At 50.3% G+C, this 21,814-nt stretch overlaps 3 protein-coding genes across 6 annotated transcripts; all 3 read left to right on the plus strand.

Annotated features, from left to right (window-relative positions):
* Positions 1-934: 934 nt before the first annotated feature.
* Positions 935-8,587, plus strand: ARID3C (AT-rich interaction domain 3C; the record flags this gene model as incomplete). 3 transcript variants are annotated; one of them, XM_081280597.1, is made up of 8 exons in its annotated part: positions 935-1,180; positions 1,984-2,370; positions 4,107-4,179; positions 6,073-6,256; positions 6,383-6,678; positions 7,555-7,737; positions 7,941-8,030; positions 8,487-8,587. In XM_081280597.1, the coding sequence occupies 7 exons, from the start codon at positions 1,984-1,986 to the stop codon at positions 8,585-8,587; spliced, it is 1,314 nt and encodes a 437-aa protein (XP_081136723.1). The 3 variants fall into 3 exon arrangements, with proteins under 3 accessions (XP_081136723.1, XP_081136724.1, XP_081136725.1); XM_081280598.1 differs by lacking the exons at positions 935-1,180; positions 7,941-8,030 and having other exon boundaries at positions 2,056-2,370; XM_081280599.1 differs by lacking the exons at positions 935-1,180; positions 7,555-7,737 and having other exon boundaries at positions 2,056-2,370.
* Positions 8,588-9,521: 934 nt separating this feature from the next.
* Positions 9,522-17,498, plus strand: DCTN3 (dynactin subunit 3). The gene is made up of 7 exons (XM_081279029.1): positions 9,522-9,664; positions 11,281-11,365; positions 12,072-12,158; positions 15,052-15,135; positions 16,276-16,334; positions 16,929-16,988; positions 17,176-17,498. The coding sequence occupies exons 1-7, from the start codon at positions 9,569-9,571 to the stop codon at positions 17,263-17,265; spliced, it is 561 nt and encodes a 186-aa protein (XP_081135155.1). The 5' UTR covers positions 9,522-9,568; the 3' UTR covers positions 17,266-17,498.
* A 1,400-nt stretch (positions 17,499-18,898) lies between these two features.
* RPP25L (ribonuclease P/MRP subunit p25 like) lies at positions 18,899-20,694 on the plus strand. 2 transcript variants are annotated; one of them, XM_081279030.1, is made up of 2 exons: positions 18,899-19,049; positions 19,869-20,694. In XM_081279030.1, exon 2 carries the CDS (start codon positions 19,905-19,907, stop codon positions 20,394-20,396), a length of 492 nt encoding a protein of 163 aa, XP_081135156.1. In that variant the 5' UTR covers positions 18,899-19,049; positions 19,869-19,904; the 3' UTR covers positions 20,397-20,694. The 2 variants fall into 2 exon arrangements, with proteins under 2 accessions (XP_081135156.1, XP_081135157.1); XM_081279031.1 differs by having other exon boundaries at positions 18,987-19,060.
* Positions 20,695-21,814: the final 1,120 nt, after the last annotated feature.

Raw genomic sequence — 21,814 nt, forward strand, 5'->3', positions numbered from 1 at the left:
CCTCACCTTAGGATGATCATCATGCCTTTGGTAGGTAGAGGTCTCCTTGGGCACCGAATAAAACTGGATAAGTATAGGGGTGTCCCAGAGGAATAGGGTCCAAGCTGCTCAGAGAAATCATGGCCTGGCACCTAGGAACCCCAATAAAGGAACAGCATCTGGTGGATAGTTGGGGTAGGGTGGGACCAAAGCAATTGACTGAGGGGAAATAGAGATTTGGGTGTCAGGAACACACAAGTGGAGAATGTGTGTGAAAGTGGGCAAAATGCCGATCACTTGTGAAACAAACAAATGATGAGTGCCTGGGGCTCATTATACTCTTAATTCTTCTCCTGTGCACCTTTGGAAATATATAATAGAATGTCAAGAAATTTTTTTAAAAGACAGAACTGTATGTAGTTGTGTAGTTGCATGTGGTGCTTATACCTTGCTGCAGGTGCATAGGCAGCTCAAAGACCTCTGAGTGTGGGAGTACATAGGTGTGGATACATCGCCATATGCACACCTGTGTGTAAACTGCATCACGCATGCAGTTGAGGACAGCATGTGGACAGAGCAGGAGAAGAAGCTTCTGTTCTGGCCAGGCTCAACACTCACCCTAGTATCCCGCAGAGTGATTCACCTAGTGATCACAGCCAGCCCAGGTCTCTGACGCCGTAGTGCCATGGAACCCAGTGTGTAAAATTGAGCAACTGCGTGCCTGAACTTATGACAAGGTGTGTTGGTGTGTGAAAGCGGTTGTTTGTGTGTGCACGCCCGGCACTGAGAATGGGTGTCGGGTATCTGGGTGAGGTGGGGCGGGGTCCTAGTCCAGAGTCCAGCGACGGTGGACTCCTCACGCTCCCGATTTCCCATGGCTCTCCAGCGCCCCTCCCCCGGAGTCTGGCTGTAAGGAAGGTGGGAGACACCTGTTGGGGGGTTGAGAGAAGCAGAGCCCACAGGGGCCTCTCCCCCCTGCATCCCCGCCCGCCTTCCGGGGCTCGGGTCCCGCCCCCGCGACCGCAGCCAGCAGATCTGCCGCGAGTGAGCGCGCCACTGCCAGAGTAGCGCAGGACGGCAAAAGCGCACGGCGGCGGGGACCCTGAGCCAGGAACCAAGCGAAAGCAGGGGCCGCCCCCGAGGCGGGCGGAGCAGAGGGACCGCCGTGGAGACACCCGGGGCAGCGGGCCGCGCCAGGCCGGTGAGTGCGGCTGTCGGGTGCCGGGAGCCAGAGAGCTGGGCGCAGTGACTCTGCCACCTCCTGCCCGTCCGGTCTCGTCCAGCTCCCAATCACTGCCCCCACCGCCCTCTGTTCCTGCACCTGCTTGATTCTTGTCCTTTGCCTGCCCTGTTTCAGTCTGTTTTTGCCTGTCTCTCCGTCTCTGTATCTCGCCCCATCTCTTTCTATTACCTCTCTTCTGTCTTCTGCTGCGTCGTCGGTCTTTCCTTTTCTCTCTCAACCTGTCTCTATTCGATTCACTCTGTCTCTGTCTCTATCTGGACTGCCTGTCACTTACATCCTTTATTTCTTGTTCCTCTCTCTTACCCTTCCTGTCATTCTACCCAATGTCTATCAATCTCATCTTTTCCCATCTATGTTTCTGTCTAATCTCTGTCTCTCTCCATCTTGGTCTCTCTCAGGTCCACTTCAGTCTCTCCTTGTCCCATCTCCATCTCTATCTGTGTATCTCTGTTATATTCAATCAATCTCCCCACCCCCTTTCTCATATCTCTCTTCCCCTCTCCTCTATCTCCCTTGGTCCTTGTCACCCTCTATGATTTGCTTAGCCTCTCCCTGTCCTCAGTCATGGCTATTTCTTACTCCCTGGGTCTGGTCTCTGTATCTCCTGTTTTTTCTATCTCTGTCTCTGTACATCTCTGGGAAAGCTCTGTCTTTTTTTTTTTTTTAAGACCCCCTGCATGTCCCTTAATCCATGACCACCTCCCATGTGTTGGGGGGTGTAGGGCAGCAAGGCCCAGAACCCATAATTCCCTCCCCCACAGATGGCCCTTTCCTCTGGGCCCCGCCTGGTACCAGGGCCGACCCCAGCAGGGGGACTGCGCCTGGAAGCTGTAATGGAGGTCCTGCAGAGACAGCAGGCTGCTCGTCTGGCCCAAGGGGTGGGGCCCTTGGTTCCTCCACATCCACCGCTGCCATCCCGACCTCCCTTTCCTAGTCCCCAGACCCTGCAGGCTCCAGAGGGGGCCTTGGGGGAAATTGGGGCTGATGAAGAGGAGGATGCTGAAGAGGATGAGGAGGGGGAGGAAGCTGGAGCAGAGCAGGAGGCAACTGATGAGAGTTGTCCAAGGGCCCAGGGCCCCAGCTCACCTTCCAGCCAGCCCCCTGGACCCCATCCCCACGAGTGGACCTATGAGGAGCAGTTCAAGCAGGTAGGATTCCCTCATTGTAAGGGTTCCCCCCTTCCTTCCCTCTGGGCAAAAGCAGAGCCAGGTGATCAGTAGTCCCTCCATCCCCAACGCCCTCTAAAGGAAGGAAAGGCAGACAGGAGACCTAGAGAGAGAGAGACAGAGACAGACAAGACTGGGGGATAGACAGGGTGGGAAAGACACTCAGATATGTGGAAAGTGCACAAAAACAATTCTAAGAGGTGCAGAAGACACCCCAAAACACGGAGACTGACAAATTGGAAGCCATTAGTGAGTCCATAAAAAAGGTGGGAGGTGTAGAGGGCTTTGAGGGAGAGGGTTCTGGGGCTTGGGAATTCCTGTACCAGCACCACTCTACCTACCCTTTCACACATCAAGTCACCAGGGCCAGTAGGAGTGTCCCATACCATTTCCCTCTGTCTTTGGAGGCAGAATAGATATCGCCACTCCCTTGGCAGGCTGGTACACCCCTCCTCTTTCCTATCACACCACTCTCCCATCCAAATGTTCTACCTGGCCTAAACTTCATGGATGATAGTTCCCAGTCTGTGTTGGCCACTACAGCTACAGTGTGACTAAAAGGCCCCTATGCAGCTGAGAATGACAAGACTTACTCACATGACCTTAATTCAAGGTTCTTTCTCCCTGAGAAACCCTCTGGGTTTTATTCTAAGGATACTAGTCCAGGCTGTCGCTATGAAGGTGTTATTCAGGTCTGTGACTCCAGGTGTGCTATTCTGGCAGCATTACTTGCAGGGTGTTTGTTGGTCTTCAATGTTTTCTAGATGTCTTCATCTGTGGCTAGAACTCTGTGGCATTAGTGAAAGAATGTGTTATTCAGGGTCCTGTTACTCCAGAGATATGGCCCTCGTGACTGTTACTCTGGGACTTATTACTTGGAGAGTGTGAATATTATTTATAACTATTCATCTAAGACTTAGGGCTCTGTGTTGTGGGCATATGACTCTCCAGGTTTTGTTACTCATGGGTGATCTTTTCTCTGAAAGTTCTTATTGGGGGATGGAGTGTTACCTATAGGTGTTACTCAGGGACTGTTATTCTGGGTCAATGACTATTACTTTGGGAATTGCTCTTCTTAGATTTGAGAGGTGATGCTTGGGACAGGGGTCTAGGTGACTAGGAATTAGAAGGATGACTGGTAGGTCCCTCATCCCTTAACCCCGCAGGTCCTGTGGCACTTGGCCAGTGCCTCTGTGGCAGCTTCCTCAGTAGGCACAGGGTAACTGCCTCTGGAAGCTCAGGCCAGAAGGTCAATCCAGGAGTCCCTGAGCATCCTTCCTGCCTTTTACACAACACAAACCCCAGAACACAAGGATGTGAACAGCATGAGGGCCTTGCACATGAATGAGAATGAATGATGCCTCAGACACACAGCAGTTTCCTCAGAGTGGAGCACAAACGTAGCCTGGCTTCTTTCCTAGGGAATGTCCTCTCCGAGGACAGGATAAGCAGCCCGAGCTTCTTCCTGCTTCCCCTCTTCCCTATAATTTCCCTATGAGTGTTTTGAGATGCCCAGAGCACCATTAGCCAGGATGGATCTGTGTGTTTTAGAAAAAGGCACCCCTACCTACCCCTGGGATGGGCCTAATACCAGGGGGTCCATATTCAGGCCCAACTTACCCCTTCAGCTAGGGACTCTTGTTCAGGGTACAACCTGAATTGGGGTCCCAGGGGAGGGGGTTCTATGGAGCTAAAGAGTGACCCTGGTCCTTTCCCAGTTGTATGAACTTGATGCAGACCCCAAGAGGAAGGAATTTCTGGATGACCTGTTTAGCTTCATGCAGAAGAGGGGTGAGTGAGGTGATGCAGGGAAGGACCTAGAATTGCCCCCATTTACCAGGTTTGAGGAAGGGGGACACCAGGATGTAGTCCCCAGGTGGGGTCCTCCCAGCAGGGGCCTAGGGTTGGCAGCACCTGTCCTTTAGGCCTTCAATAGTGTCTTTAACCTCTGACCCTGCCCCCCTTCTCCACCCCAGGATTAATTAGTCACCAGCCCACTGGCAGCTTAATGAGTGTGGAATCAATTGGGAGGGTGGGAGGAGGAACTGATGGGTGACTGGCTTGGGGTGGGGTGGGGTCCCAGTACTGGAGGGTTGGTAATGCCTTAATTATCTATGGTGGGGGGCCAGTTCCTCCAACCTTGTCTTTTCTCAGTTTTCCCCTGCTTCAGTCAGGGAATTCCCCATGTGCTCTGTAGCAGGAAGGACTAGGATTAGACTGAAGGAAGGACTTCCCAAGGGGTGGGCTGGGGGACCATGTAAGTATGGGAAGTTGGCAGAGAAGGAATTCCTTTCCATAGCTGGAAGAAATAATGCAAGAAGGGTCCAGGAGGGGATCAGGGTGGGCCGCAGTCCATCACTTCAGCTTCTCCCCAGATTCATGGGACTGAACACTGACTCATTATCTCTCTCTACAAAGCTAATTAACTCACTCAGAGCGCAGCCTGATAAGCCGCTAATTAACTGGCTGCACTGCAGCCCCCCCCCCTTAGTGCAGCTGCTGGTCCAAGTCTCCCTGGACCACCACCCAGGCCCAGCATCCCTTTCTGTCCTTCCCAGGGACACTTGGTGGGGTCCCAGGACCTCTTGCTCCCCAGGGAACACTGGTTATTCTGGTCCCAGTGTCCCCTCTCTGCCTCTTCCTTGGGGCCTTCTCTATGCTGAGAATGGGGTGGGGTAGTCTGAGCTGATCCCAGCACTACCCACACCCCCAGCTCTGCCTCCCTTTAAGTCCCGGCTGCCCGGTTGGGGGGAGTGGGGGAGGGCGGTCCCGCAGGGCCGATAATTTCCCCCCATTAATCAGGCCGCAGCTAATTGTTCGGGTCCAAAGGCGGCGGTGGAAGGGGGACGGGATCGGTAAGGAATTAACTGGGGCCCATCGCTCAGCGGAGACAGGCCCTTTTGTCAGGACTGGCTGGCGGGGGTGGCGCTGGCTGCAGAGTTGGCGGGGCCCAGGCAGGATCTGATTCTTTTCCACCTGCCATGGTTCTCCGCCCCCGCTCCCCTCCACCTCCGCCTTGGGCAGCCATTGGGGGCTGCTGTTTAGGGGAATTCAGCTCTCCCCTAGTCCTTCCTACAGTCTACCCCGGGGATTGACGGGCAAACTAAAGCTTTCAGGCCAAATCCAGTTACCTTCGAGATACAATGGTTTTCTTTCTTCTTTCTTTCCCTCCCTCTCTCCTCCCTCCCTCCCTTCCTTCCTTCCTTCCTTCCTTCCTTCCTTCCTTCTTCTTTCTTTCTTTTTTTTTTTTTAACCAATTTGGAAAATAGAATTAAAAGAGGAATAACATTTGTAGCTTGTGGAACTCAAATTTCAGAGCCTGCAAATAAAGTTTTATTGGAACACATTTGCACCCATTCTCTAGTAGGTATTCTCCAAGGCTGCTTTCAGGCTACAATTGTAGAGTTGACTAGTTGTGACAGAGATCTATTGGCCTGCAAAGCCTGAAATATTTACTGTCTGGCCCTTTACAGAATAAGTTTGCTGACCCCTGGTCTAGACTCCCGTCCTTCCTGCTACGATGGAGGCCCTGGAGGATCAGGGGGCTCTGCCTGTAATCCTACCTCCCTATCCCTCTGCCTTCCCTCTCTAAGCCTAGTGCAGGCACTCAACTCCCTCAGGCCCCAGGGATGCCCTCAGACAGGGCCTACTTGGTGTTCTGACTCTCTGCCTACTCCCCATCAGGGACACCAGTGAATCGTGTGCCCATCATGGCGAAGCAGGTGCTGGACCTGTATGCGCTGTTTCGCCTGGTGACCGCTAAGGGCGGCCTGGTGGAAGTCATCAACCGAAAAGTGTGGCGGGAGGTCACGCGGGGCCTCAGTTTGCCCACCACCATCACCTCAGCCGCCTTCACTCTCCGCACCCAGTGAGGCCTGGGGTGCTGGCGGAAGGGAAGGGCACGCAGGGTGGGGGTGTGAATGTGGAGGGCGGCGCGGTGTGGGACTTGACCGGCTGGGCCCAGCCTCCCTTCCCTGCCCCGATCCGCCTCTAGGTACATGAAGTACCTGTACCCGTACGAGTGCGAGACGCGGGCGCTCAGCTCCCCGGGGGAACTCCAGGCCGCCATAGACAGCAATCGGCGCGAGGGCCGTCGCCAGGCTTACACCGCAGCTCCGCTCTTCACCTTAGCAGGGCCACCCGCTAGGGGCGCTCCCGGCCCCGCCTCTGGCCCTGGCCCAGCCCCGCCCTCGCCTCTCTCCGGCCCTGGTTCTGGACCCGCCCAGGGTTCCGCCTCTGGCCTACCAGCGCTTGCTTGCGCCCAGCTGAGTCCCAGCCCTATTAAGAAAGGTGAGAGGAACCCAGGAGGCTTTGGAGGCGGGTGGTTTTGAGGTCTATGCGTGCTCTGAGATATAGGAAACATTAATGAAAAGATTTTGCGGGGCACGGGTTGCAAGTTCAAAGGCAGCAAGACCATTTAGCAACATAAATGGTCAACATAAAAAATAAAAATGGCTGGGGATGTAGCTTAGTGGAAAAGCACGCCTCAGTCCACAATAGAATAAATAGGTAAATAAATAAATCAATAGTGGGGGCTGAGGTTGTGGTTCAGTGGTAGAGCACTTGCCTTGCATGTATGAGGCACTGGGTTCCATCCTCAGCACCACATAAAATAAATAAATAAAATAAAGGTATTGTGTCCATCAACAACTAAAAATATTTTAAGAAAGAAATAAAGAAATAGTAGGGATCCTGAGGTCTGGGAGGCATTGCAATTTGGGAGCAACAAGACTTGACTGGGCTCTGAAGTTTGAGTATTGCTAAGGTATAGAAGTCCTGAGGTTTGGAGTCAATAAAGCCTTGACTCCAAGGCTTAAACCAGGTACCAGGTACCAAGCTCAGGAAAAGGTCCATAGCAGCTTTATCCATAGCAGCTTCATTCCACCCCTATGCACCCAGGACTCCTGTTTGCATGTGGTCTTCCTCCTTATGTCTTGGATTATTTGACAACCAAGAACAAGAAAGTCTCCCAAATTCTCTTAAACCAACCCAAACCTATATATTGGCCCTTTGGGCTTGACACCACACCCCAGCCTCTAGCCTGAAGTTCTGGATGGGAAGAGAGATTGAAGTTGGTGCTTTGAGCTTGGATGACCTCTCTTGGTCCCAGACTTGGGGAAGAACCACATTGCTTGGGCCTGAGGAGGTAATGACTTGTTCTTCCAGAGGAGAGTGGAATTCCAACCCCTCATCTGCAACTACCTGTGGGCCTTGCCTTGGGACCAGCACGGGAGAAGTTGGCAACAGAGGAGCCTCCAGAGAAGAGGGCTGTGCTAATGAGCCCTATGGACCCACCTCGACCCAGTGCACCCCCCAGTTTCCTGCCCCGCAGCAAAGTTCCCTTGAGGGGTGAGGAATGGCTTGTTGATAAGGGGTCTTCAGTCCTATGCACTGAGGGAAGATAGACCCATGACCTGATAGGTAATGAAGGTGGGCAGCCAATTCCCTCTATAGACAAGTGTGATTACAGGTATGGGGGCTAAAGTGAAATGGGGGACTTCTAAGTCTGAAATCTGATTCCCTGAAATGTGACTACTCCCCCTCCTGGACAGAAGAGCGGCTGGATGGGCCCCTCAGTCTGGCAGGCAGTGGCATCAGCAGTATCAACATGGCGCTAGAGATCAACGGGGTGGTCTACACTGGTATGGGTACTGAAGGTTGTCTACACTGGCATGGAGTCAGGGGTATTTAGACTAGCATGGGGGTTTTAGATTTTTCTCTACTAGCATGAGGTTCAGGGATAGCTGAACTTGCATGGTAACATGGGGTTCAGGGGATTGCTACACTGGCATGGGTTAAAGGGTGTGTTTATGGCATGGGGTCCAAGGCATGGCCTCTGTGGCATGGTGATCATGGGATATCTGCCTTGTCATGGGCCTATGTATTAGTGTCAATATTTCTTTTTTACCTGTTTGAGGGTATCTGCATTGGCATAGGAGTTTCTCACCGGCCAAAGGGACTTGTCCTCATTGGTTGTGACAAGGGTATGTGTGTGGTACTCTAGCAATCAGGACACTTACTTTTGTTCCCTTCTGTTTCTGTGTCCCACCCTCTCCTGCTTGTGTTTGCTTTTTGCCATTTCCTCACCCCTTTGCCAGGTGTTCTCTTTGCTCGCCGCCAGCCTGTGCCAGCTTCCCAGGGCCCAACCAACCCTGCACCCCCACCTTCTACTGGGCACCCTTCCAGCACCTTGCCCTGAGAACTCCTATTCAGAACTAAGAGTCCCAGCTCCATTGCTGAGGGGGGAGGAGGCACCCTTCTGCCTTGATTTTTTCAGGATGCTCACTCTGGGACCCAGCCCTGGGAGATGACCACACCCCACCTCCATGCCAAAAGGTTTTCTTTTGACGTTCCATCTACCTCATTGTAAAAGGAGGGCACCACCTCCCTAGTCAATTCCAGCAGCATCTACCAAAGGATTCTTCCAGAAGCAACCCCCATAATCTTGTCATATGCCCTTTGTGTCAATACCATCTTTGGCACATAGCCTTTCAGGAGCCAGGTGAAGGGTTGGATTGGGTGTTGTTGAAGATGTCCCTCAGGTTACATTTCCTAATAAAGTTGTGCTCCCTCCCACTCCAGTGCCTCCTCTTCTTGTTTGGTCTGAATGGGGGGGGGGTTGGAAGGATGTGGTACACAGGCAGCATTAGATGGGGGAGGGGGGCTCTGAGGAGAAGGCAGAATAGCAAAACTCCGTGAGAACAGAAGAGCATTGAATCAGACTGCTCGAGTTCAAATCCCGATTCTTTTACAACAGTGCTGTCCAGCCTTGGGCAAGTCACTTAGTCTCTTGAATCTTAAAAGTTTCATGGACTTTAAAAGTCCATGAGACCTCCTACTGAGTTGTCTATGGGAATGGTCCTATCGCTGAACAGTGGGTATATTTATATGTACAACCTTAGGGAAAGTCTTTGGTATGAAATTAGAAGAAAGGAAAAGTCTTGATAACCAGGCGCTGGAAGCCAGGGAAGAGACCGGTGAGATAGCGTCACCAAGGTAACTAGACAGCTTTTGACATCTTTTACCTGCCCGTCTGGTCATTTCGGGCATTGAATGGCTGGATCAAGGCGTCACTTCCTGCACACAGGGCCATCCGTGCACTCGGATTGGCCAGCCTTCCTCCTTGGGCGGACGTCCCACCCTCTGAGTCTTCCGCTGCTGAGGTGGGGCAATAGTGGCGATGGCGGCTCTGACGGACGTGCAGCGGCTACAGGCCCGAGTAGAGGAGCTGGAGCGCTGGGTGTACGGGCCGAGCGGGGCGCGCGGCACGCGGAAGGTGAGAGCTCCGGTCCGGTGGTCCGTTTCTGCGGCAGGGCAAGAGCAGTCCACTGGTCCGGCACTCTGGATGGATGCAACGACTCCAGTCCTGTGGTCCACAGTCCATTCTTTGAAATAACAAAGGTCCGGGACATTCTGAAGCCTATCGTACCCTCAGGGTTCATTCCCATGGTGGGCTCTGAGGATAATTAGGTCTTTTTGAGATGGGCTCAGTGACAAGTGTAATTAAGACTCGGCCACTGTCCTTGCAGGCTAGTTGGGGAGACCTGACACCCTCGATAAGCTAATGAGAGTTTCAATAGGAGTTGAAGTCCGCAATGGAAGTGCCATCCCGGAGCCCTCCGTAGTTAGATGCTAAATGAATTGTGCAGGTAGAGGTCCATGGGACGCCAAAGGAGGCCCAGCAGAGGTGGATAAGGGGTGAGAGGTGGAGGTCTGAGAAGGCCAAGAATAGGAGTGTCAGGGTTTGGGTGCTGGGTGTTCAGATGCTGGTCGGCACTCCACACCAGTGATTAAATTTTGACAAGTGTGAGAGCCAGTTGCCCTCTAATCCTTTTTTCTACAATTGGAAACCCAATTACTGAATAACTTCTGGTTCATGCCAGGATATTCTGGAATAAGTGCATCATAAACAGTGCTGTTTGTACCCTTGTGGAATTGGTCATCACCAGCAGATTGTTTTCCCATTTGAAAATTAACTTCCCAAAACATTATCTGTCTTTGGCGTCTGTGACTCTAGCCTGCCTGATATTTCTTCTATCTCTTTGGCTGTTGTTTTCAGTCTTATTTGCCTACCCACATATTTGACCCTAGAATATTAGCATTCTGTACTCATACCCTAAATCCTGGGTGAGCTCATTCACTTCCATAGTTGCCTCCTCTATTTAACCAGTGAATAGTGAAACTTCTCACCTTCTACCCTTAAATCCTAGGTGGGCCAATTCACTCCTATAGTTTCATTTACTCCTTACTTGCCATTATGTCTCAAATGTGTATCTCTGGTTAAAATTTCTATTCTGAGAACCTGATTTAACATCCATTTGTCTTCCACACTTTTCCATTTGAATAATCAACAGACATCTCAAACTTAATCCATATGCTCTTAACTGTACTCTACCTCTCCCCGACCTGATTCTTTTATATATGCCCTAATACAGGGATTGCAACATCTTTGGGATCCTAGATGTCTTCTATGATCTTCCATTCTCCACACTAGAGTTGATGTGGAGAGGATGGGGTTAGAGATAGGCCAGTCACTCCAGCAGCTGGTGCAGTCATCCAGTCATGAGATAATGACAGCCTGGAGAAGATTTTGCATTTCTCATGCCCAAGGATTTAGGAACCAGGGAATATGTAATATATGCTGGTTCTGTATAAACTCTAAAGTAGTTAATTGTCTACTGAAACAGACTTGAAACTCCCCAAGAAATTTATGATTCTTTTCCTTTCCCATTAAGGATTCCCTGAAGCTGGGCTTCATCTTCAAAAGAAGGGGACCAAACTAGATTACTGGGACTCAGAGGTTTTGGAGTCTGGGAGAATGAGGGTTCTTTACTTCTTCCAAGCCTTGAGCCAGGTGGTATATCTTTCAATTAACCTCCATTCCCCTTACAGGTGGCTGATGGTCTGGTCAAGGTGCAGGTGGCTTTGGGGAACATTGCCAGTAAGAGGGAGAGGGTGAAGATTCTATACAAAAAGAGTAAGTGCTTCCACGGGGTCCCTACTTGCTCTACTTTCCATCCCTGTGCTTCCTGGAACCTGACCTTGGTCCTTCAGCCAGCAGGTCACTAGAGTAATTATTTGAAGACAGAAAAAATGTGAAGATGTTTCCCTGCCAAATTGGTGAATTGTGGTGTGCTTTTCTTCCTTATGAATAAATCTCAAGCCCATGCCAGGGTCTTAAGTTTTGTGATGAGACTTCTTACTGAAAGCTTCCCTTGGTGAAGGAGGGAAAGAGTATATGAGTTTTCTTTAGATGAGGATAAGAGAAGGAAAGAAATGAGGCACTGAGAATCCCAGCCTTGGTTCAACCAAGCCTTTTTTGTTCTGTTACAGCTAGTAACCTGCTCAGTAACTAGAAATCAAAACAAGCCCTGGCTTGTCTAGGCATTAAGGAAGAAAGGAACCTTCCACCCTTGCTAAGGATCAGTGGCAGTGCTAGGGACCCGTGAATGGTGGCAGCAGTTGTGTTTCCAGCTCCAGACTCTGAGGTCAGCTAGCAGGTAGGAAGAGTGGAGAAACAGGGAAGAGGAATAGGGGACTTGGTAGATGCTCCTGATGCAGCACTATAGGTGTCAGCTCATCTTTCAAAGCTCTCTCCAAGGATGAACACACCCAAAATTACTTTATAAGACAGAGTTCTATTTCCCCACCATGCTCTATTTTTCATCTTCCTACCTTTCTAGTTGAAGACCTGATCAAATACCTGGATCCTGAGTACATTGACCGCATTGCCATACCTGATGCCACTAAGTTGCAATTCATCTTAGCAGGTAATGCTAGACTATGTGTGTACATGCATCTGAGGATGTGGGTTTTGGGGGATATGGGGCACAGAGAGAGTCTCCCTCACCCATCTTGTCATGATACAGTTCAGAGACTGCTCTCTGGGATTTGGGCCTGGTTTTGAACTGAAGCCTGAGGTGATCTGTGGATCCAGTAGTAAGCACTGAATGCAGTGTACCTCTGGGCCAGCTGCAGGCCATGGTGCCAGCCACAGCGGGAGTTACTCAGTGTTCTATCAATGGCCTATCCCTAGAATTTTCCTTCTGAATCCTCATTCTGCTCACTGGATAGAGGATCTCCTAAGGAAAAAAATGGGGGCAGAGACCATTGTTATTCAGGAAAAGGGAGAATACTGGTATGAGTTTCAACATTTTTCTTTCATGTGAAAAATCTCCAGTATTTCAGAATTCTAGGCAAAAATATCAGTCAGCAACTACACAGCTAGGATTTTCTGAGCACCTGTGTTTGTTCATTCATCTAAAACATATTCAGCTGGGCATGATAGCAAGCACCTGTAGTCCTAGCTACTCAAGAGGCTAAGGCAGGAGGATTGTGAGTTCAAGGTCAGCCTAGGCAACATAGTGAAACTGTTCCCCCCACCCCATCCCACCGCCCACCACCGAAAGAGAGAGAGAGAAAGAGAGAGAGAGAGAGAGAGAGAGAGAGAAGACATTCAATGATTATCTGCTGTGGATCCAGGCGTTATCCTGGATGAGAGACAAACAATGGTAAACCAGAAAGTCCTGCCCTCCTGGGCACAATAAGAGCAAGAGGAGGCAATCCCTGTTCTAGGGACCTGAGTTTGTAACCTAGGTGGGTAATGTAACACTGAGGTCTAGGTAAGGAAGGGCACCTGTGATGAAAGGGCACCTGTGATGAAAGGGCTGTTAGAATTCCCAAAGGGCTCCTGAGCAATTTCCATGGTTCAGGAGATCTTCCCTTGCACTGACTCTTACCCTAGCCTCTCTCCCTCTCTTCCTATGACACTGCCTCAGGGGGTGTACATCTAGTCACATGCTAGAAGTTACACAATCTCCCAAATCATCTTCTTGCTTTAGTCCAGTCTCATCTTCATAACACATTTCCAGCAAGTCAGTTGCCTGCTTCAAACTTCAGTGTCTCCTCTCCTTGCTAGCATAAAATCCTAATCTTTTAGCCTGCCATTCAAGGTCTTCTAGTCTATAGGGCCTGTCCTCTCATCCAGCTCTGTTTTTTGTGCTCTGCCTTTTTCAGTTCAGCTAACAGAATTCTTTTTTTTTTCTTTTTTAATTGTAGTTGGACACAATATCCTTATTTATTTATTTTTATGTGGTGCTGAGGATCTAACCCAGTACCTTGCACGTGCTAGGCGAGTGCTCTACCACTGAGCCATGACCCCAGTCCTAATTGAATTCTTTTTCCCTTATTGTCAAGCACTCCTGCCTCTAGTCATTTGCATGTAACAGTGCTCACTTTCCTTTCTTTCTTTCTTTCTTTCTTTCTTTCTTTCTTTCTTTCTTTCTTTCTTTCTTTCTTTTTTTTTTTTTGTGATATTAGAGATTTAACCCAGGGCAGTTTGCCACTGAGTATACCCCCCAAGCCCTCAAACCCTTTTATGTCTTTTTTTTGGGGGGGGGGGTAACCAGGGATTGAACCCAGGGATGCTTAACCACTGAGCCACATTGTCCCAACCCTTTTATTTAGAGACAGGGTGTTGTTAATATTTTAGTTAGAGATTGGGTGTCCTTGAGTTGCTTTGGTCCTCACTAAATTGCTGAGGCTGACCTTGAACTCATGATCCCCTGCCTTAGCCTCTCTAGAGCCACTGGGATACAGGCATGAGCCACCACACCTGTCCTATATCTTTGAGACAGGATCTTACTAAATTGCCCAGGCTGACCTCAAACTTGCAATACTTTTGCCTCAGCCTCCAGAGCACTGGGATTACAGTTGTACACCACTGCCCAGCTACAGTCCTCACTCTTGAATGCCTTCCTACTCCGTGGATTTCAGTCCATTGAACCCCTCTGTGTATACAGAGCCCAGCTCAGGTCCTATTTTCTCACTAGCTTCTTCCATTGCTGTCCCAGCTCTCTTGCCATTTGTATTGTCTCTGTCTCTGAGAAACTGAGCAGATCTTGCCTGGTATAGTCTGTCACGTGTCTGTTCTTCTATACTTTCCTGGGGGCCTTTGGCATGGTGACCCAAGTCTGAAGTACTTTGTCTTCTATGACCTAGGAGGCACTGAGTTGTTAGGAGGCTAGAAGAAGAGGCCTGGGAGCCTGTAATCCCAGTGATTTAGGAGGCTGAGGCAGGAGAATTTCAAGTTCAAGGCTAGCCTTGACAACTTGGTTAAGACCCTGTCTCAAAAAATAGAAAAGGGCTACCAGGCATGATGGCACATGCCTATAATCCCAGTGGCTTGGGAGGCCAAGGCAGGAGGATCATGAGTTCAAAGCCAGCCTCAGCAAAAGCGAGGTGCTAAGCAACTCAGGGAGACCTTGTCTCTAAATAAAATACAAAATAGGGCTGGGGATGTGGCTAAGTGATTAAGTGCCCCTGACTTCACTCCCCGGTACCAAAAAATAAAATAATAAAATAATAGAAAAGGGCTAGGATATAGCTCAGTTATAGTGTAGCCCATGGCTTATTCCCCCATTTAATTCCTAGTACCTCAAAAAAAAAAAAAAAAGAGGGATTTGGAGAGGTCAAAAGTCTCTTTGGGCTCAAGATAGGTCAGACAAGACATCCAGGAAAGGTGGGGGCAATATGCACCTAGAGAAGGGGAGCACTGGGTAGGATTGGGCAGCAACTCTGACTCCTGTCAGATGCTTGGCCTCTTGCATTGAAGTAGCAGTGCTGGGGTTGCTTCAATTCCACTGTCTTGTCTTTATACTTTAGAGGAGCAGTTTATACTCTCCCAAGTTGCACTCCTGGAGCAGGTGGACAACCTGGTACCCATGTTGGACAGTGCTCCCATCAAAGGTACTTCTTCGGGATTTTAGTTCCACTGTTTTGCTTGGGGAGGTGGGTGGATGAGTAAGACTTGCCTATGCCTTAGACTCCCTGGGCTCAGTCTGGGTCCACTCCTTGTCCAAGTACCCCACCCTAGGGGTACTTGCCACCTCTACTAGGATTAAAATTCTCAGAGTAGAGAGCCTCGTTTCACGACCTCAGGCAGTTTGGGCCTGAGGACACTTAGCAGATACTTCAGCAGCCTCCAGCTCTGCTTATTACCCCACCCCTCGGTACCTCCCTGATTTAACTGCAGTGCCCCTGCTAGGTATATGAATTCTTCCTGCTGCACTGCTGAGAGAGTCCCTGGTCCCGGCATTTGACAAGCAGACAGTGGCTTTAATTGAATCCAGATATCCATCTTGTCTGTCTCAGGAGTTATTTTTTCTAGCTCCCCTTCCCTCTCCTGATCAGCTACCTACTAAGTATCTTGACAGCCTTAAGCTGCTGTCCCAACATAGTGGTCAAGGCTCTGGGTGTTAGATTCAAGTTGGCCAGTTTAGGGAATTGGCATCCTCCTTAGCTCACCTGCTGGATCCCTGTTCCCAAAGCCAAACAGACCTGGGCTTCTGGGCTGAGAGCAAAGGGACAGGTCCTATGATAGACAAAGCTCTCTTTGCCAGGCATGGTGGCACTGGCACTTGGGAGGCTGAAGCACGAGGATTGCAGGTTTGAGGTGAGCCTCAGCAACTTTAGCGAGACTATTAGCAACTTAGTGAGATCCTGTCTTAAAATAAAAATAAAAAGGACTGTGAATGTATTAGTAGTAAAGCACTCTTGGGTTTAATTCCCAACACCAAAAACAAACAAAAAGGATATCTTTATCAGGCCATATTCATAGCATTTAAGTGGTAGGGGGCAACATTGGGGACCCCAAAATTTTGTGTTCTCCTTGGCACCTGTTTTTCCCCTTCCCTATGGGTCCTGTAATAAGACTGGGTCAGGCAGGAAGCGCCCCCCCCCCACCTCCAGCTACAGTGGTCGATGAAGCCTGGCGTTTGTTTAGCTTCTCCACTCAATACTCTAATCCTGCCAAAGACCTAATAGACTATTGAGCAGTCCCGGGGGAGGGCACAAGCATCATTGGATAGTGTGCAATGTGTTTTACAGCCGTTCCTGAGCATGCCGCCCGCCTACAGCATTTGGCTCAGATCCACATCCAGCAGCAGGTATGAGAGGAGAGAGGACTGAAAGGGAAAGTAGAGATGGTAAGGCCTGTCATCCACACTCCTCTCATCTGGGGAAGCAGGCCTCAGGCCCTCCTCTTGATACTTTGGATGTTTATCCTTTATTTCCCATATGCCTTAGAGTGGGGGAGGGACTTGCCTAGGGCTACATCCAGGCCTCCTGCCTCCCAGTGTAGGACTATTTTGAAACAAGGTTGAAATTGGGAGGTACCCAAGAATTCCTGAGAATGGTATGTCCTTGATTATAGGTGGAGGATGCTCTCCCTCTCTTTTTCTCTCTCCTCTTCTCCTCTCTCCTTTCTATCCCCAGTTCTTAGTTTCAAGTTCAAAGAGGGTTCAGAAGGAGAAGACATATAACAGACAGAATGTTTTCCTAAGCGTGTGGCCCACTTCCCCTTACATAAATCTCTGGACTTCTGTTAAGACACCCATCCTGGGGCCTGAAAATCCCCCTTTAACCTTTTGCTCCTTTGGTTCTGGGTGTAAGCATTCACCTTCATTAGGCTTTGTGGGGAGTAAGTTTAGTGAGAGCTGGGACTTTGCCCATATCCTTTCTCTGCCACTTTGGCCCTACAGGACAAATGTGTGGAGATCACTGAGGAGTCCAAGGCTCTCCTGGAGGAATACAACAAGATTGTATCCTTTCTGCTCAGCTAGATCCCGGGGTGCTCTCCCCAAGCTCTATTCTTGTGTCCCACCTCTTCCTCTCTCCTCCCATCCCAATTAGCCTGTCTGTTCCCTGCTTCCCCATCCCAATGTCTTTTGGCAGATGCAAAATCACTCCCTCAATAAGACTCCTGTTATCTCCTTGACCTGTGACCAGACAATGCTTCTTTCTAAGCAGTTCGTGCAGTGGGATGAGCTGCTTTGCCAACTAGAAGCTGCCAAGCAAGTGAAGCCAGCAGAAGAATGACAGCTGCTCCCCATCACAGGGCTGGCCAGGGCAGCCAGGCTTCAGGGCCCTGTGCCAAACTGTCTTTATAACAAGGCAGAGGCAGCTTTGTATTTGAGAAATTTAAGGACCACCTGTCTGCACTCAGGTGGGGTTCTGAGTACAGAGATTAGGTTATCTGGCAGTTATGGTTTGCACACACCCTCCCCATCAATGTATTTATTCCAGTGATAATAAATAAACTGTAGAGATTACTGGAGGAGTGTGCCAGCTTCTGGTCTAGGATGGGCTTGGTGGTGAGGATGGGGGTGGCGGAAGGTAGAGCTGTCAACCTCCCTGGTGGTTGGACTGGAAACTGTTCTATCTTAATCTGGCTTTCTGGGAGTTGTAGAGCTCTGAAAATGAAGGCTCTTATTTGATTGATGTGAATGGGACATTCCTTTGTGCATCCATTTATCCTTCATTTACCAAGTACCCTTTAAAAGTTATATGCCATCAGGTAGAGAGGATATAGGTAGAGCACAGGCTATTAAGGAGATAGTCAAGCAAATGGGCAATGCTACCAGGTGGGCATAGGGTCCTTTTCTGCACAAAGAATAAGCTATGAAACAGGCAGCCCTGGTGGGTGTCAATGCAGGGACTTTCCAAGCCAAGGGAGCAATATGTGCAAATGCAGAGAAAAACCTTGAAATTTCTCTCTTGGGAGTTCGTGCGGTGCCATTAACCGCTTGGGAGAGCCCAGGAGATTTGTATGCAGGAAGTTTTAGGTTGGGGAGGGGCAGTTGGGAAGGTGGGGTAAGGGAGCATGTTGTGAAAGAGCTAGAAGAAAATAAATGGGCACCACACTCCGCTAAATGCTGCCTCCTTGTGGTCTCAGGGAGTGATTTGGCTCCAGATTGCTTACCAACTGTCTGTTGACCACCCCCTACCGATGTGGTCTCCCTGCTCCTGATACTCAGAGTGTTCAAACTGTTCTGAAACCTGGCATCATTCTAGACTACATCTCCATTCAAACAGTCACCAACTCTTCACCATAACTACCCACCAATGTCTCCCAACTTAATCTTTTCTCCATCCCCACTGCAATTTCTGTGGTTCATTAGTTCAAAAAATCATCCAATAAATATTTGAACGCCTACTAGGCGCCGGGCATCGACTAGGCTCTGTGGACACGCCTCTGGGTCCCGTGGCCAGGAGCCCTGTGAGGCTGGTATGGGCTGTATGCGGTATAGCCCCTTCCCAGGGTCACGCCGACTGCATTCCCACCTCAAACACTACCCTCATCTGCCGCAAGTGAGCTCTACACAAGCTGTGGTTCGATTGACCCCTGACAAAACCCCCATAATTCGCCAGTGCTCACAGGATGAGTCGAAGCTCAGCACTCGGTAACTGAGGTTGTCGCCGCGCAACTGCATAAGTGGCCACTCCAAACTGAAACTCGTTCGCCTGCATCACCTCGGCTTCTTCGGAGTCCAACAGGTAATGCCCTCCCTCCCATCTTGTCTCCCGAACCCTTGTCCTTCAAACGCAGGACTCCTCAGATGGCTCCTCCCCTCCTGTTCAGGGACCTCTGGGCCCCATTGGAGTGCCCCTGCCCGGGATTTAACTGCGGAGACCATGCGCCTTTGTCCCCTGTCAGCAAGTCCTAGCTCCGCTCCCTCAGCGGGTCCAAGCTCCTCCCCGGTTTCCCTCAGGCTCCGCCCGCGTTCGGCGTGCGCGGGCCCGCGGTCTCGGCGCGCACCCCGCCCGCACGCCATCTTGGCGGCGCTGCGAGGATCAGGCGGGAGCCTTCTGGGTCTGCTGAGGTGAGATCCAGGTACCAGCAGGGTGGCGACGCTCGGAGGTAGCCCGAGAGGACTCCTGCTCCCTAGCTGCAGTGGCCCGCGGGACTGGAAGCGGCCCGAGGCAACGGAGACGGCCAAAGCTGGCCCGGAGTGGCCCGCGCAGCCCTCCTCTCGAGCCTCTGCCCCTGAGTTTCTGACTACTCTAGGTTGTTGTAGATCGACCCTGATAATTTGGGGGCAAAGGCTGCTTAGCCCTATCCTAGGGACCCCAGAGAAAATGTTGACTCTGTTTTGGGAAGCATTGGGTAAGAGCTTTTGCTGTGTCCCGGGAAACCTGGGGCAAAGGGGCTTGGCCCTGTTCTCAGGGAGAACAAAATGAAGGGACTGCCTCTCCCTGTACTTGAAGAACCCTGATAGGAGTTCTCGGTCTTGTTTTTAGAGAGCCACGGTAAGAGTTCTGGGCCCTGCCTTAAGAAGCCCAGAATGGGGTTGGGGCTCCCTACTAGTCCTAATGGCTTGGAATAGTGGGATCTAGTCCTGGCCCAAAGAACCCAATGCTTGGAAATTTGATCCTGTCTCCGGGACTCCAGATTTGCTGAGGGAGAGGGGTGTATTGTGATGCTGTCTAGAGGAGGGGGAGGGCGTGTAAGGGGTAAGCCTCTTCCCAAAATGAAGTAGACATGGTTCCTGGTCTTAAAAGCTTGGGAGTGAGAGGATGTGACACTGTTCCTGGAAAGTCTGGGATGAGAAAAAGGGCCATATCCTGAAGAGGGGTGGAGAGAGTGATGGAGAATGGCTGGGGGGCACATTGCCTACCACTCATCTGATACTTCTCTGCAGTGGGCAGTGAGAGTCACAGACAACACAGCAAGCAGGATGGAGCACTACCGGAAAGCTGGCTCTATAGAGCTTCCAGCACCTTCCCCAATGCCCCAGCTACCTCCTGACACCCTGGAGATGCGGGTCCGAGATGGCAGCAAAATTCGAAACCTGCTGGGACTTGCACTGGGTCGATTGGAGGGAGGCAGTGCACGACATGTGGTGTTTTCAGGTTCTGGCCGGGCTGCAGGGAAAGCTGTCAGCTGCGCTGAGATTGTCAAGCGTCGAGTTCCAGGTCTGCATCAGCTCACCAAACTGCGTTTCCTGCAGACTGAAGACAGCTGGGTCCCAACTTCACCTGACACAGGTTTAGACCCCCTCACAGTACGTCGCAATGTGCCTGCAGTGTGGGTACTGCTCAGCCGGGACCCCCTGGACCCTAGTGAGTGTGGCTACCAGCCCCCAGGGGCACCCCCTGGCCTGGGCTCCATTCCCAGCTCCAGTTGTGGCCCCCGACCCCGAAGAAGACCTCGAGACAACCGGTCCTGAAGACCTGCTGAACCAGGCTGTTCTCTAGGTCTGAACATCTGAGATGGCTGTGCCTTTTCTGAGACCCCCCTTTGACTGCTCACCATTCCCAACACAGCTTGGGTCCACAGAAGTCCTACTGCCCCTTCCGTCTGGCCTATTGGAAGGGACTGCTATGAAGAACACCATGTGTGGGGGTCTCTGCTGATTTCTGGATTGTTTGAGAAGGGCTTTGCCTTCAGCCTACAGTACATTTGACCTGCCTTCTAATGGAGGTCTAGAGTTAGGAAATAAAGGTTCTGCCCATTTGTCAGATGAACCTTGGCCTGCTGTGTGGAAGTGGGAGTAAAGGAATAGAAGTCCCTATCTTTTGCCCCCTGAGAGCTAATAGGCTGGATACAGAGAAAGAATAGGCTCAGGATGGTGTTGGATCTAGTGAATAAGAATCTTCAAGCAGTGACCTGAATCTATGTAGACCCATGGTTGGCTGTTTGCCACCTGCTTTGGGCTCATTCAGGAATTCTGCAAGCTCAGAGGTTTCTCCCCTTCTGCAGCATATGTTACAGTGGGATCATGGACCCAGGCATCAGCCTGTCTGGATTTGAATCCTGGTTCTACCACTTGAAATTTACTGCCTTGTAATCTTGGACAAGTTACTCTTCTGTGCTTTAGTGTTCTAAATGATAGTGTTTACCTCATGGGGTTGTTTTGAGGATTAAATAAAGAGATATAAATATTTGATACTTAGATGACACTTGGGCAGCTAGTGCTATATAAATGTTAACTGCTATTATAATTGACTCAGTTTGTAAATATGTTCTTTCCTGTCTTAAAAAAATGCCTCAGTCCCACATCTTTTTCTAAGTCTCTTCCTTGCCTTTTTACCCTTTGCCATTCCTTTTCTTTTTTTTTTTTTAAAGAGGAGAGAGAGAGAGAGAATTTTTAATATTTATTTTTTAGTTCTCGGCGGACACAACATCTTTGTTGGTATGTGGTGCTGAGGATCAAACCCGGGCCGCACCATGCCAGGCGAGCGCGCTACCGCTTGAGCCACATCCCCAGCCCTGCCATTCCTTTTCTACCTCACCTTGGCCTTAGACTCACCATGGCCTGGGCTCCATTCCAGGTCTGAGAGATCAGGGATGAGAGAGGTAAAGATTGTATTAGTAGCCAGGAGGCTATGGACACTAGGGCAGGATTGTGGGTAGTGGTAGACTCAAGAATTGAATCAGTTGGGTTTCCCATGGATCTTGAGATTTTCTCCAATGTGTCCAGCAGCCTGAGTGTGCATAAGGAAAGCAGAAATTTGGGGATTTTTATGAGCTCACATTATAGTAGAAATATTTGAGGTGTAGAAATATTTTCCTGGTACTAGGCAGGTGGGATTAAGGTGTTGGGAGAGCTGACAAGGACTTAAGGCCAGTAGGCTATGGTGAGAA

Source organism: Spermophilus citellus, assembly GCF_964194105.1.
Source record: "Spermophilus citellus genome assembly, chromosome: 2".
NCBI classification, from domain to species: Eukaryota; Metazoa; Chordata; class Mammalia; order Rodentia; family Sciuridae; genus Spermophilus; species Spermophilus citellus.

Excerpts from the sequence above, each read along its gene's own strand:
- RPP25L (XM_081279030.1), top strand. The coding sequence starts at position 19,905 with ATGGAGCACTACCGGAAAGCTGGCTCTATAGAGCTTCCAGCACCTTCC.
- DCTN3 (XM_081279029.1), top strand. The coding sequence starts at position 9,569 with ATGGCGGCTCTGACGGACGTGCAGCGGCTACAGGCCCGAGTAGAGGAG. Across the intron at positions 9,665-11,280 it reads GGGCGCGCGGCACGCGGAAG|GTGGCTGATGGTCTGGTCAA; the intron begins GTGAGAGCTCCG and ends TTCCCCTTACAG. Across the intron at positions 16,335-16,928 it reads AGATCCACATCCAGCAGCAG|GACAAATGTGTGGAGATCAC; the intron begins GTATGAGAGGAG and ends TTGGCCCTACAG.